The sequence below is a fragment of the Chenopodium quinoa genome, unplaced genomic scaffold (assembly GCF_001683475.1).
Source record: "Chenopodium quinoa cultivar QQ74 unplaced genomic scaffold, ASM168347v1, whole genome shotgun sequence".
NCBI lineage: Eukaryota > Viridiplantae > Streptophyta > Magnoliopsida > Caryophyllales > Amaranthaceae > Chenopodium > Chenopodium quinoa.
In genome coordinates this window covers 566,527-582,391 of record NW_018742980.1, presented here as the reverse complement: position 1 = coordinate 582,391, position 15,865 = coordinate 566,527, and the positions used below count along the sequence as shown (strand labels likewise).

Genomic DNA, 15,865 nt, shown 5'->3' with positions numbered 1-15,865 from the left:
TGATCCAATCTCTATATATGTATATACATATGTATATATATGCATATAATATATACATATATACATATAGATATACATATACATATATACATATACACACACATATAATCCGATTTTTGAAATAAAATAAATGGATAATAAATCTTATATATATATATATATACATGTACGGGGTATTATAAAACCAATATGAATTGTTTGGACTTATAAGTGCATGATACTACAAATCGTACTAACATATATGACTTGATTTGTGGACCTTTTTGTGAATATGAATCACCACACTATGAATGTTATATTATGGATGAGTTTTCTTTTGGATGAGAAGACTAGATTCCTATTATGCTTTTTTATTTATCAATTTTGTTTTCTATCTCTAAACTTTGGACAGTTTTTAAATGATTACAACAAAATTGTAGTCATTGTATTAGATCAAATCTCATTCCTTCATATAAACTGTTGATTTGAAATTTGGGATGACTTTTTAAGTTTTTTTTTTTAAATTGAAAAAAAAAATAAAAAAAATAACGTTCTATCAGTTTCTCCTTCATCGGTTTCAAAAAAAAAAAATTCTCCTTCATCAATACTTTGTTTTGCTTTTCTCTCATCCGGAATCAAATTTATGTTTTTAAATTCATCTCCATCTTTTTCTGGATTACTCTTATTAATGTCACAATTTCTTGATCGTGAGAATGTTCCTTCGATCCTTTCCCTCCTCATTTTAATTTAATGGGTTAGAGCTTCAAGTTTAATAAATACACCATGGATTTGAAATTGTTATTCTAGATCTTCAATACAATACTACCATATTTATATTCTTATGTTTTTTTTTTTAGTTTTTTTTTTATTGAAAAAGCAAGAATAGAAATTTTCGTTTATCTATATTGTACTTCGTATATAATATGGCATAATCCTTCAAAATCTTAATAAAGAGATAAAGATTACAAAAGAGAGAAGATCATGATCGTCGATCAAAATACTGAATTGAAGGAGAAACTAATTTGAAGAACGTGTGCTTTTTTTTTAATTATTATTTTTGGTCAATTATTCTTTTAAAAAGATTAAATAGTTATTCAAATCAACGGTTTATAATAATCAAAATAAATAAATGGCTGAGATTTTATCTAATATAATGACTACAATTTTATTGTACCCACTCAAAAGTTATCCCTAAACTTTTACTTGGAATTTTGATCTTCAATTTTTGCCATACAAACATAAAAAGAAAATAAAATCAAGAGAAAAACCATCATCTCAAGGATGAGATTTATTTATTGAAATCAATTAAAAGGTTTTTGGGGGCTTGGGGGCTTACCACTGGTAAGAATGCCAATGGAAGCCCCTACAAAGATTCACAACTGAGACCAAGAGGAAAGAGATGGTAGAGATGAAGAGAAAAGGAAGAAGAGAAAAAGAAAACCTTAGAAAAATTTGAAAAAACCTAGTAATGAAAACCCTCTCAGGGAGAAAACCTAGAGGGAATCAATTTAATCTTAAATTAGGGTTCATGATTCAAAGATTAAATTTAAGGTTTTACAAAATTGGGGGATTTGGGGCAATTGAATCGTAATACTCAAAAAGTGGACATCCTCAATCGAAGATTTTGCCGAAAAACCAAGAGTGGTAATTCTACTCAAAGTTTTTGTAGTAGTTTTTTCAAAAAAAAAAAAAAAAAGATTAAATGGTAATTGTTCTCAAAAGGTGGTCATTTAAATGGTAGTTTTGGGATAATTTCCTTTATTAGAGCATCCATTTGACCAACACATTGTTTTAGGAGGGAGAGATGAGTGATGTAAAATGCTATGTTTGAAGCTAAGGGTTAATAGGAAATAAAAGATACAGAGTATAATTATTAATACAAAATTAAAATTTTCACTCTTTATATATAAAGAGAGTGATTTAAACTATATTTGCTCCCTTGGTTCCTTATTACTTGAAATTTTGATTTTGACACTATTTATATATTAATGCATTATTCACTTCATCTTTATAAAATGATATAATATTAAGTAAAAATAATTTTAGTTTAAGAAAAATAATTTCAATTTAGTAAAAATGAGTTTAGTAAAAATAATTTCAGTTCTACAAAAATCAAGTTCTTTAAGGAAAAAATATAATAGAGAATCAGTAAAAAGTAATTTTAGCTTAGTAAAAATAGTTTCGATTCGGTAAAATTAATTTCAGTTCAATAAAAATTAATTAAGTTCAGCCAGTTTAGGTTAATTAATTTCAGTTCAGTAAAATTTAGGTAAAGTGAACAAGGCCCAAGTTTGCTCCGATTACATGCTTTTTTTTTACTAATAATTTATAAAAATCACACATTAATGTGCAATATATTGTTAGATTAGTCTCGAACTCTTGATGTATATCATCAAATTTTATTTTTCACGCTAAATAATTACACATATTTAAGGTCATCAAACTTGTGTATTGGCACGTGTGCCACTTAAAACCACCTAAGGAGTTTCAATTCCCATATTTTTTTTAGTCAAACAAACAAGCCTAATATGAACAAAAAAAAGTATCAAATGAGCAAAAAAAACTACCTTTAGATGCACCCAACTCTATCCCAATATACGGGTGTTAATATATGGCAATTTAATAAAGATAATTTTGTATATAATATAATTAGAAGTTTTTGCATGCATCGGGTGTATATGTACATTCGGTTATTGTATACCAAAAGTTATCCATATTATCACAAAAGTTACCCTTAGTCCCATAAAAGTTATCGTTATTACCAATGTTTATTTTATTCTCACAAAATTACCCTTAAACTATCTAAAGTTACCCATATTATCAATTTACATTTATTCTCACAAAATTTACCCTTAAACTATCAAAAGTTACCCATACTATAATAATTTTTTTTTCTTTTTCTTCTTGCCACACTGTAAATTACTGTACACCCGTTTGTTTACAACATTTGTCCAATACAATTTAGGCAATAGATTTATATAAATTTAGATAAGTGCCTTAACAGAAAGAATGTGTTATTGGGTGAAGCAACAAGAGATAAACTTGCAAAAAAAAAAAAAAAACCAAATTAAAAATGAAATTATTCCCCAACAAAAATGAAATTAAAAATAAGTGATAAGTTTATGGTATGGGCAATGGCTACTGAAAAATTGTGGCTATTGTAATTATTTTTAATCTCGGCCGTTTATTTTTAAAGACCAATCTTGTCCATTCATATATCCAATTGACTTAAAATTTTATATAATTAAATAAAAAACTGTTTTCCAATTATTTCACAACCAAAAAAAAAAAAAAACTGCTATTCACAATGGCCATTGTTATTGAAGTTTCAACCTTCAAATTGAAGAAAGCAAAATGCAAAGTTTAGTCTTAAGTTTAACTCTTGCCTGCTGGTTTATTAATAATCAACATAAGATCCAGAGTATCTAAGATCTACAATTTTTCCACCAAAATTATTAAATGAATCATCATCTTCGTCATATATAAAAAATTAAAAACAAAATCGTAAACACAAAAATGGAAGATTCACTTACAGTTACACTAGCCTCTAATCATTGATTCACTTACAGTTACACTAGTCTCTAATTCTAACTCCGATCTTTTTTATTAGAACTAAGAATTATATAATTAGATGGCTAATACCTTACTGAGTTACTGGGGAAGATGAATTCTGCGCAATGTATTCCTATAGTTGAAACTAAACGTCCTACAAACTGCATTTACAAACAGAGTGATTACTGGGGAAGATTATCTCTAATTTGTTAAGGCCCTGTTTGGCAAAGCTAGCGGTAGCGAGTAGCTTTTAGTGGTCGAGTAGCGGGTAACTGTTAAGGTAGCGACTAGCTGTCAAATTAGTAGTGGGTAGAGGTTAGTTGTCAAAGTAACGGTTGATAGCATGTGTGTTTGTTAAAATTAGCGGTTGCATTACTAAAATATATTAATAATTATAATATAAATTGTTACAAAAGAAAGTAACCAAAAATTAACAAACGCTACCCGCTACTCTTAAACGCTACTATTTTTAACGTTTGAGAAAAGTTACCTAAACGCTACTTCTACCGCTAATCACTACTCACACCGCTACCTTGTCAAACACTCTATTTTTTTTTTTCTAATAGTATTTTGACTGATCAAAACGCTAACCGCTACCTCAAACACTACCACCAAACACGGCCTTAACTCAGTGCTATTTGATGCTACTACTATTTTGGATTTAAAACTAATATTTTTATAAATTTTATTTATTATTACTAGAATTATGTAGTCAAACAAATGAATGACTATGATTTAAAATTGCATATTAATGGTCTATTTTTGAAGATTACAATTGTGGCCATTGCAAAATTGTCCCTAGGCAATATAGACTGAGATTATCATGATGAAGAATCATGCCTTTAAATTGTGGTTTTGCATTTGAGTACACCATATTATATATATGGATCTATCTAGATTCCAAATGTGGATATGTTAGATTTGTTGTACTCTTTGTGTATGAAAATGAGATCTCTTAAAAGAGAAAGCAAAAAGTAGTCTAAAGAGAGTGAATGAATGAAGTGAAAAAATAAGTGGAAAATGATGAGTGGCCATAAATGAAATTTCAAGGAAGTGACCCCAATTGAGTTAAGACTAAACAGTGCTTCAGCTACGTTTTTGGACGATCGACATGCCACAGAAAACGAGTTCTCGTACAACACATTATACATGTTTAACAAGTGAATTTTCAAGAACTTGCAGTGTCTTTGAATTTGGGTTCACTACTTGTCTATTTGTGCAGTGTTCCCGTGTTTATTACCCTTTTACTTTCATCAAATTATTTAATTGTATTATATAACCTGTGGGCATGCACGCAGCATGCACTTACACTTACGGTCCGTTTGATAAGTGGCTATAAATAATGAATTTGATGATGGCAATGAGAATGAGTTTGTATGTGTATATATATAAGGAAAATCAAGGTTTATTACCATGGCAATGCTAGCTCACCTTTAAGTGTCCATTTTTCCTTATAAATTTTCATTCCCACCTATCAAGTGGTAATGAAAAAACATAAAGAAAACACATGCTTGAGGAAATGAGGATGAAATTGCATTATCTTGAGGATTACAATGTTAATTTCCTTTTCAATTTACACTTAAAATTCATTTTCATTATCACTATTTATAACCAGTTATCAAACGGACCGTTTATATTTTTAGAAGTGAGTACGGATGGTATTTCACATTCTCACCGATCAATCTCCGATTCACTTGAGGCCATTGAGGGTGAGATTCTCTTACCTTTCCCCCTTCATTCCAAAGAGACATTAATCTCTAACTATAGACTTGTGAGAGATTGAGGTCCGATATGATGCATTGCCTTTACCTAAAAAAATTTGTAGTGTTTTGAAACACCCCATAATTTTCATATTCCTGTTTATACTTATTTTACAAGGAAAATTTTCTATTCATCTCATTAACCCCATATTTCCCTTCTTTGTCAGTAGACTACAGTTTGTGCCTTTGTGTAACTAATGTATGAGTAGAATCATAAAGAATTTTGTTGAAGGGAGTGTAGGAGTGTGTTAAAGAATTTTGACTAATGTATGAGTGTGTTTAAAATAAGTGAATAGTATAATTCTTTATACAAATTACAAGAATCGCAACACATATATAAAGTGAAACATGGAAAAAAAAAATAGTAGGTATATTGCAAATTACAAGTGTGTTAAATAGTTGAAATCAAATGGTCAACAACTAACCAACCATGACGTATAAAAAAAGGTGAATTTAAACTCCTAATGTCTAGTTTGAGAGGTCAAAGTTCCACCATTTACTCATCTAATACTATTCCCTACCTTCTTAGTTATGCTTTAACCATTTTTCTCTCACAAAAAAATTCCAAACTCAACCAACAAATAGGAACGAATAGAGTTTAATTTTTTTTTTCTTTTTATAAATCTAGTAACACTAATATTCGTACTTATCATCTCAAATCTTCAATATTTTGTAATTTTAAATTTTTAATATTAAACTCCAATATTTTAAATAATTATAGCATATGGTTAAAATACAGAAACTAATTCAAAATATTATCCAAATGTATAATTCCATTACTTTACAATGGTATTAGGTTGATGACATCTTTTAACTTACAATTAAATTCATAATATTCCCTAATTCCTACTCTTTTACTTCCAACTTTTCCAAGTCACGCAAATCTCACCCACCCATCCATTCCAAGTCATCCAAGTCAATAAATTAAGACAAAATTGCAAAAAATTAACAAATTATATTCATATTATATTTATACTTTACTACTACGTAGCATAACATAATCCAAAGAAAAAAAACCAAAGAAGAAGCCAAGTCAAATCTAAAAATCTTTGCTGGACCATACCACAGACGAGTCAACCAATCAAAATTTTATTTCATTTATTAAACTACATATTTTATTTTTAACATTAATTATTTAATTATTATTTTTATTCATAAAATAAACACGCGCGACTAACAAGTCTACAACTAACCACTACGAAATTGCCAACCTGTTTATAATAACTGCTTATTAAATTCAATTTTAATTTTGTACAAAATACGAAATTTCCACGTAAGCATTTCCGGCAAACCAACCCACCCTTATTTAATTTTTTATTTATTTTTTAATATTCTCTCTCCTCCTTCTTCCTCCATAAATTCCGATCATCTCCTTTCTCTCTCTTCCACTCACAAAATAAAAAAAAAAAATCAAAATAAAATTAAAAAAAGCAAAAATGGAGGTTGACACTCGGAGTACCAGAAATGCGACGCCATTTACCTTCACAAACCGTCGGAAATGCAACCTACAAGAGACCGAGTTACCACCGAGTCAAAGCTGGGTTGACTCGTTGGATGAACAATCTCCGGTGAGTTCGAGCGTTGGTGCGGCGTTGAAGGTTCAGAAGGTTTACCGGAGTTATCGTACTCGCCGTAGGTTAGCTGATACCGCCGTTGTTGCCGAAGAACTCTGGTATAATTACTTGTTATATTGACGATTTGGCAATGTATTGTTGTTTTATTTTTGTGTGAGGTTATTAATGGCTGTTTTTTGGTAGGTGGCAAGCGATTGACTACGCTAGGTTAAACCATAGTACAATCTCCTTCTTTAACTTTCCTGAATCGGCGGCGTCTCGTTGGAATAGAGTTAGTTTGATTGCTTCCAAGGTTTTCATCCACTTCTTTTTTCTGTTTTTTTCTCTCAAAATTGTAATTTACGACAAAATTATGTGCCTGTCAGTGAGTTAATTACTTTTTGCTGTTGTAAGGGCTGTGTATATCATTTTCCTTTTTTGGTCGAAGTAAAAACGACTGTAATTGAGATGAAAATTTGGAGTGTTGTTTAAATTTGGGTGTTATATGTTTACAGGTGGGTAAAGGTTTGTCTCAGGACTCTAAAGCGCAGAAGTTGGCTTTTCAGCATTGGATTGAAGCTGTAATTTTCAACACTTTTATTTTTTCTCTTTTTTTTTTTTGGAATTTTTTTGACTAAATTATTGATTTTGTTACTGTATTGTAGATTGATCCAAGGCATCGTTATGGACATAATTTGCATCTTTATTATAATGAATGGTGTAAAGCAAATTCTGGTCAACCATTTTTCTATTGGTAAGCATCTGACTATCTGAGTCAGGAATGTTCTGTTATACAGCGTCTTTTTCGGGGATTAGATTTGGAATATTGTTCTTTTGGGATATCTTTGTAGATGAGAATATATATTGACAATGATTATTAGATGTGCATTGTTTTTCTGTGCCATGTTATGATACAATTGGAATATGGTGTCTGTGGACATTGCGTCTTATACGGTCTGGTGAGGGGCTGATGCACGAGTGTAGGGGTTGGGTTTCTCTGTGCTCTGAATGGCTTACTCAATTATCGGAATCTGGAAACTATCTGTTTGTGTATGCTTAGAAATTGGTTGAGTTGGAACGCTTTTTTCCTGCTGAGTAAGAGGAAAACTATTGATTACCTAGGAACTACATTTGATAGTTGTTTACATGTATTATATGGTGACATTAACTGTCTTTTGCTTATCTTGCTTTTAGTGTGATCTCGTGTTAGTTATTCTGTTTGGTAATGAGAAAACATCCCATGAACATGACATAGTTCAATCATAAATTTTCGTATGATTTCAAAATTAGGTGATCATGAGTATCATGTGTTCCTACAGGAAGCTAGGATTGCTTAAACAGTGCCGTTAAGTTTTATGCCTTTTTATACATGAAAGAATGGGTTAGGAATCATGTTGGTTATTGTGTTTTTGTAGGCTGGATGTCGGAGATGGAAAGGATTTAGATCTCAAAGCATGTCCCAGATCGAATTTACGTGAGCAATGCATCCAGTATCTTGGACCTGTATGCACTTCTGTTAATAAAGTTGACTAATGGAAGAACTTTTATCTTTTATAGTGTTAATTCTCTTATGTCTGTTACTGACTTTATTTGGTATTTGCAGCAAGAGAGAGAACATTACGAGTACATTTTTTCTGAGGGGAAGATCATCCACAAAGTCACTAGGGAGTTGCTCGAAACAAGGAAGAAAACATCAGAGATTACCAAATGGATATTTGTTGTGAGCACCTGCAAGAAATTGTATGCTGGTGAGGTAAGATCTCCTAGAGAGCTCAATAGCAAAGGGTTGTCTTTTATTGATTTTTATTCTTGTTTTTGTTTTGGGTATTGACGACCACTGACACCTTCCAAGCTTATTGCAGAAAAAGAAAGGAAAATTTCATCATTCTAGCTTCTTAGCTGGAGGAGCTACTGTAGCTGCTGGTCGATTTGTTGTGGAACATGGTACTCTCAAGGTACACTTTACTTTCGTGATGGATTTCCATATCACTTTATTATTCCAGTCTGTAGCTCATGTTTCTGAGGTTTTCCGGTCTTTTGTCCTGTCTTTGTTTTTTTTAAGGATATGGTTAATCTTCAAATAATAAATTGTGTTATTGTTGACTCACTTTATTTCCATCATGGGTAGAATCAAAGTGATGGTTTTTGGTTGAGTATATGTAGCATCGGAGTGATATAGCTCATCATAGGCTTGTAGTTTGTTTGCATGGGCGTGTAGGATAGTTTGAAGCTTGGTTCTCTGCAATGTGAGGCACATGTGACTGCCACTACAAGGCAAATATGTGATGGGTGCCAGAAGCAAAGTTGCATGAGTGTCCAACTCTTTGGCATGTTTGTTCTTCTCTTGGCTTCTGGGTTTTTTTAACTCCTCTTATTGAGGGAGATTTTCACATAAATTACTTGTGTCTTTCAAGCTTTGCTTGATCTTCCAAAAAAACTATTTAGATAGCTTGCTGAGTTATCAATTTATTTGTTATGTATGCCCAAACTATACGCTACATTCTCCACCAAACTTTAGAATGTGAATTAGAATAGTAGAAAGACCACATTTCTCCAACTTAATCTGAATCATTATATTAGTGTTTGAGTAATATAGAGAACATTTTTATTGTGAAATGGGTACAAATTTTGCAAAACTATTGAGGTTTGGATGCTTATCCTGTTGGATCTGCTTTGTAACATGTGAAAAAGAGGCCAAGAGGGGGAGGGGGGGGGGGTGTTCTCACAATTTTTATACAGGCAAACGTCATATTTTTTGTGGTATGTATCTTATAAGTTTAAAGCACAAGCTACACTGAACAAAGGGTTGCATATAAAAATGAAGACATAGCTGAAATCCTTCACTCTTTGAGCTTCCTCACAATGAAAAAACAAATCAAAGCACGTGCTGTTTCACCTCTGTCAAAGTAGATATGTTTTGAGAGGGAACCTTGTGTCCTTGTCGGATGTTTTGTGTAGAATATTATTTACTTTTTAAAGCTAATCCACACTTTATGTTAGTTGGCACTACGGACCTTCATGCGAAGGCCAACCAAGCACAAATGGGAATCTAATGAGAGAGATTACATGCTCATGAATAATTATGTGAATGGATTCTCTATAAGAATAAAGATCCAAACTTTTGCCTTCACATCAAAAGGTATTTTACAAAGTTTAAAACACCTGGCATATCAAATCACCTTAAATTCTGCAATTGTTGATCTTGAGGGATTGAAGATTTTGGGAAGGGTACACCCTCGGTCACACAAGAAGCATCATCAAGGAAAAAATGGAACAAATGGGAAGACCTTGTAGGAAAATGGCCCCCTCTTTTCCATGTATCATCCTCATTGAAGAACCTATCTTTCTGTAGGAAAAGAGAGACACATCACACACGTTGAATTAGCTTACAATTGAAATCATGAGTAAAGTAATGGAGCCAACATAGGAATTTTAATGGTTTTGCAGAAGTCCATTCAAAGTTTCGGGGTCTTATGCTGCGGGATATCGGTTTCTAAAGGGAAAGCACTACCATCATTACTTCACTATGATATTAGTGGACTTCATGTTACCAAAGCCACTCTATCCCTTATTCTTATATACTTGCTTACTCTGAATCTAACACCTGACAAAAGACATAATTAGTCCAATACAGACATACAGTGTTAATGCCAGCTAGGCTTTACATAGGGTGGTTAACCCTAAGGCCTGAAATGAACCCAGAAATTAGGTTGATGTTGCAGGATCTCTTATACTCTTAGTTGAAAGATGTAGAAAGGATCTTATTATCTGAATATAGAAGAGGAAACAATAGAATACTTCCCCCTGCACTGCACCCTATTCTTTATAGTAGAGTATTGACTATAGATCTTTGCTCCCCTCCAATTCACTGGTACTGGTATGATCTTTGTTTGCTTCTTTGCTGGTTTCAAAGTCTTATGTCATTCTCGATAAGTGTAGCAACGCAATTGTTATATCATGGACTTGGGACCATCGTGCACATCCTGATCCTGAATTTCACATATTGTTAAAAAATCATGAATGTATAGTTCAAAGATTGCAGACATATTTGCCATGTTCGTAATTTTTGAACTCTGTTTATTTGCTGCTGAAGTATATGAGAATTACTTGTATATCTTTGGAACCTGTAAACCATGTGTTCCTCTCAGATTTTGAATGAATGACTATTGACCAATGACCACCATAGGATCAAGGTGTGCTCATTTCTGTGTTTGTGCCTAGGAAATTCCCTGTGGCCTGTGCTATCATCAGGCATGAAGCAAACATTTAGTATGGTTCCTTTCTTAGCGAAGCAGAGAAGCTTGTTACTGTTGATATTTGACTTCTTGAATCAAAATATGTTTGTTATTGAGGATCTAAATCCAGTCTAGTCATTATTTAACACTACAGTCACTTTGTAATAGTTTGTTCTAATACTTTTCTGAAATCTAATTTTTAATCAACCTTATTTTGCAGTCCATCTCAGCATATAGCGGACATTATCGTCCATCTGATGACCGCCTTGATGCCTTTCTTTCAGTTTTAAAGGATAATGGTATAGACCTCAGTGAAGTTGAGGTAAGTCAGTGGTTCTTTTCCTCACTTTTCTTGGATGTGTAGAGAACTGGTTAACATCTTACATCTTGGCTTGAACAAGTGATATGTGTGATTAATGATATTTGCCAAACTTGGAAATAACTTCTGGCTCTGATGAAAAAAATGGATGGAAATGTTACTCTTAGAATTGTTGACATTAGCAATTCCTAAATTTTGCATATTCTACTTTCAGATTGAGCGACCAGATGAGGACTACTCTAGTTACGGGAACAATCAATCCAGTAGTGTGACCAAAATTGAAACATCAGATTCTGAAGTACCTGACAGTAATATTTCTTCTATAGCCAACGAAGAAAGTGTGAAACAAGAACCTTCTATACTGGAGCAGGCTGAATCCCGAAATGAATACAGGAGAACTTTGTCTGGCGGTCTTCAAAGTCCAAGAACAGAGGTTCCCAAAGAAGCAATACTCGAAAGGATCAATTCCAAAAAGATAGATACATATGAACTGGGACATCAACTATCAAGGACCTGGTCAACTGGGGCTGGCCCTAGGATTGGATGTATTGCTGATTATCCCTTAGAACTCAGATTCCAAGCACTGGAATTTACTGAACTTTCTCCCAGAGGACTGCCTCCTCCTTCACCACACAGGCGTGGAGCTGGCTTTGCTCCTCCTATGCCGTGATCATCATTCTAGAAATACTTCTCTGATTGTTGGAATCGTGAGAAGTTTCGTACTTAATCTATGCACAACCACCCAAAACAACAGGAACAAGAAGAAAGTCTTCAAGAAGGAAAACTTATTTTCACAGAATAAGATAAAAGCTTGGAAATTTTGTCCTACTTAGCAGTCCAGGGGGTTCTGAACATCATGATCATGTTGTGGATTTATTTTATCTAACAATTGCTTTATATGTTTTCGGCAAGAGAAATGATCTTGTTAATCCCTTTAAGTTGTACTTCCACTTGCTCTTATGAAATTAGAGTTTGTATGGGATTGTTAAATTTTGGAATACTAATATCATTTCCCCTTAAGCCTTATCGTGCTTTTTGGTGTATGTGTTTTAATGTTATGTAATCCATCTATCATATAATTGGATTTTGTTACTGATTTCTGTAGTAGTATTGTACAATGTGATCTATTTTGTACGACAAGATATGAGCATGTATATTGTGTTGCTGTTGCTGCTGCTTTGGTTTCTCGTCCTTGGTGTCTTGGCGATCACTATTGCCAAGTTAGTAGTATTGCATCTATACTAAAAAGAACTATACAAGCAGTTACAATTTACAAAGCTAAGCCCTAAGCAAAGACAAAGCTGCTAAGCAAACCAACTCTCTTCACACTCCACCACACCCTAAGGCCACTCAACCAACAACACAACAGGTTCAGATCCCATAAGTGCCACCTTCTAGGAAGGGTTCACCTAAGGGAGCAAGAACCAGCTAGTCACAAGCAGGCCTGCTACCTTCCATGAAGGCAACAGAACAGCCAAGACTAGAACAACAAACAACAGAAACAATAACCAGTAACACTAAACATCTAACTCAAGCAACCAAAAGCAACAAAACCAGAACTCAAAAACTGTTTTTAAGTTTGAAGAGCCATTTGCAATCTTCTGTTCTCCATTTTTTGTTTATCAGCTGTTGAATCCTTCCTGTCACCTCCTTTTTTACATTTCTGACCAGAACACTAGGAAGCTATACAGATTTCTGCCAAAAAGCTTGATTTCTAGCCAACCAGATATGGTACACCATAGCAGTAAGAGTTGCTAGAAGTAACTTCTTTTGGATATCATTCTTTCCCTTCCTATTCCATTTCTTCCAAGTACTCTCAGTACTAAATTGCTGATCTTTTGGATATCATTCTTTGATCTCTAGCCAATTACAGATATCAACCATACATTGATTGTTGTACTTGCACTGGATAAAAAGGGTTGCTCACTGGTCTTAGGAAGTTCTCCACAAAGCAGACAACTATCATCATCACAAGCCAGCTTAAGGACACACAGCCAACTTTAGCCAGCTTTTCTCTGGTTCTCAGTCTTCCCAAAGCACACAGCCAGGCTATGAAGGAAGTCTTAGGGACATTATATCTATTCCAAACCTAAGAGCCCCAATTCACCTTGTCCAAGGTACCCTGCAGCCACTTATACCCATCAGCAATCCTATATCTCTTAGACAACCAATTCTGCTCAACAAAACCATCTCTCATTTCTTCTTTCACCTTACATGACAACTTCCAACCCCAGCCAGCATGTTTTGTGGGAACATGGTTCCACCAGTCTTGATCCTTAATATAAACATAATGCACTCATTTAACCCATAGAGAGTCTGTTTTCTGTGCCATCTTCCACACATAGCTCCCCATGGCAGCCTTATTCCAACTTATGCAGTCTCTAATGCCCAAGCCACCTGCTTTTTTGGGTCTGCAGACCCAATCCCAGGCTACAGGGAACCTTACCCAGAACAACATTACCATCCCAAAGGAAATCCCAGCAAAGCAGAGTAATTCTGAGCATTACATTCTTAGGCAACAACAAACATTGAGCCCAATATGTATGCAGGCTTGTAAGGACATAGTTAATCAAAGTCACCGTTGCAGCATAAGACAAATGTCTGCTCTTTCAGAAGTGCAACTTAGCCATCATCTTATCAATAAGCCCATCATAGTCAGAGCTAAACTTCTAACATCAAGAGGGATGCCTAAGTACTTGAAAGGCAAAGAACCAGCCACAAACCCAGACATATGCAGAATTTCATCCTTCACTCTGCTCTTGACACTTCCAAAATACATTTTTGTCTTATCAGTATTAGCCTGCAGACCCGACCTAGCTTCAAAAGCCTTCAAAGCTCTGATCAAGAGAGAAATAGACTCCTTTTGCCATGGGAAAACAGCATTAAGTCATCGGCAAAGATCAAATGATTCAAAGCTAGGGATCTGCATCTCTAATGAAACTTGAAATCACTCTTTTTCCCAATTTTCCTTAACATTCTACTCAAATACTCCATAACAATCACAAATAGCAATGGAGAAATGGGATCTCCTTGTCTTATACCCTTCCTCCCTTTGAAAAAACCATGAAGACCTCCATTGATCATCAGAGAGAAAGGAGTAGAAATACATTGCATAATCTAATCTTTGAACTTGCCAGGAAACCCCAGAGTATCCAGCATACTCCCAATAAAGCTCCAACTTACTGAATCACAAGCTTTCCTCAAGTCAACTTTAATAGTGCACCTAGGAGCTTTACTTTTATCATTGTACCTCTTAAGCATGTCTTGACAAATAAGAATGTTGTCCAAAATAGATCTTCCTGCCACAAAAGCTCCCAGATAAGACCAGGTAAAACGTTTTTAAGCCTTTCACAAAGCATTTTAGAAATAATTTTGTAAATCACATTACAACAGTCAATATGTAATACTCCGTATTTTTATAATATTTTCATTTATATAAATTATTTATTTTATTTATTTTTATAAATTAAAATGATTCATTTCGTTTTAAAAGAAATGAATTATTTAAATATTATGGAAGTGTGTATAAAATAATATGAGTCATTAATTGAGGCAATAAAAATATTTTGAATTGGGTCATATTTATTTAAATGGTTGGATCAACTTGTTGGGAAATTGAGGACACTTAAGAGCCTAACAAATTGGCCCCAAAGGAAGAAGTTAAGGGGAAGAAGGATTTAGTAGTGACAGTCTTGTAATTATGAGTTTTTGTTTTAAAAGGGGAGTATAAATACTTTAAAACCTCAAGATTTTTCACTCAAAAATCATAATTGTCATATTTCACAAAACCCCAAAAGTTTTCCTCCTATTTTCTCTCTTCTTTTTTCCTCACTTTTTTTTCCTCTCTTTTCCCAAGCCTCTCTCTCCCTCTTCTCCTCCCCTCACGACCGACAGCCACCGACACCACCACCAACCACCGGCGACCAGCAGCAGCAGCAGCCGGCCACCCTCCTTCTCTCTCTTTTGTTTTTGGTTTGATATTGTTATATATTAAAAAAAAAAAAATCTCTTCTTAATTTAATTCTAGTGTTTTATTATTTTTAAAGCATGATTTTGATTATGTTTTGATATTGGTTTTGGGTATTTGATGTTGTTAAATTATTCATATAAATTTCAGATTTTTGTTGAATCAAAAACCCTAATTTATAAACCTTAGAATTTGGGAATTTATTGTTTATGGTTAGGGTTTGATCCTAGGTTGTTGTTGTTTAATTAATGGTTTAAACATGTTTTTAATGAGTTTAAAGCCCTCAAATTAATGCTAGAATTTAATTATACACACTACTTTTTAATTATTGTGTTAGGGTTTGATTACCCATAAAAAATGGAGAAGGTTTTAATGATTTAAACATGATTTCCTAGTCTATTAGTGATGTTTTATATTAAATAAGTGTGCTGGAATTTTATTCAAGTCATAAAAACTAAGTCTTTTTTGACAGGATTTAAAGTACTCACGCACTTAAAGAA

At 33.4% G+C, this 15,865-nt stretch overlaps 1 protein-coding gene across 1 annotated transcript; it reads left to right on the top strand.

Annotated features, from left to right (window-relative positions):
• The first annotated feature begins 6,466 nt into the window (after positions 1-6,466).
• On the top strand, positions 6,467-12,494 carry LOC110729341 (IQ domain-containing protein IQM3-like). Its single transcript, XM_021909074.1, has 9 exons — positions 6,467-6,963; positions 7,049-7,157; positions 7,360-7,425; positions 7,510-7,598; positions 8,260-8,347; positions 8,448-8,597; positions 8,707-8,799; positions 11,300-11,401; positions 11,613-12,494. Exons 1-9 carry the CDS (start codon positions 6,728-6,730, stop codon positions 12,066-12,068), a joined length of 1,389 nt encoding a protein of 462 aa, XP_021764766.1. The 5' UTR covers positions 6,467-6,727; the 3' UTR covers positions 12,069-12,494.
• The last annotated feature ends 3,371 nt before the right edge of the window (positions 12,495-15,865 follow it).

What these genes read in the sequence shown, in the direction of transcription:
- LOC110729341 (XM_021909074.1), top strand. Translation starts at nt 6,728, where the DNA reads ATGGAGGTTGACACTCGGAGTACCAGAAATGCGACGCCATTTACCTTC. An exon ending in GCATCCAGTATCTTGGACCT is followed by an intron (nt 8,348 to 8,447) that starts GTATGCACTTCT and finishes TGGTATTTGCAG; the next exon opens with CAAGAGAGAGAACATTACGA. An exon ending in TGGAACATGGTACTCTCAAG is followed by an intron (nt 8,800 to 11,299) that starts GTACACTTTACT and finishes CTTATTTTGCAG; the next exon opens with TCCATCTCAGCATATAGCGG.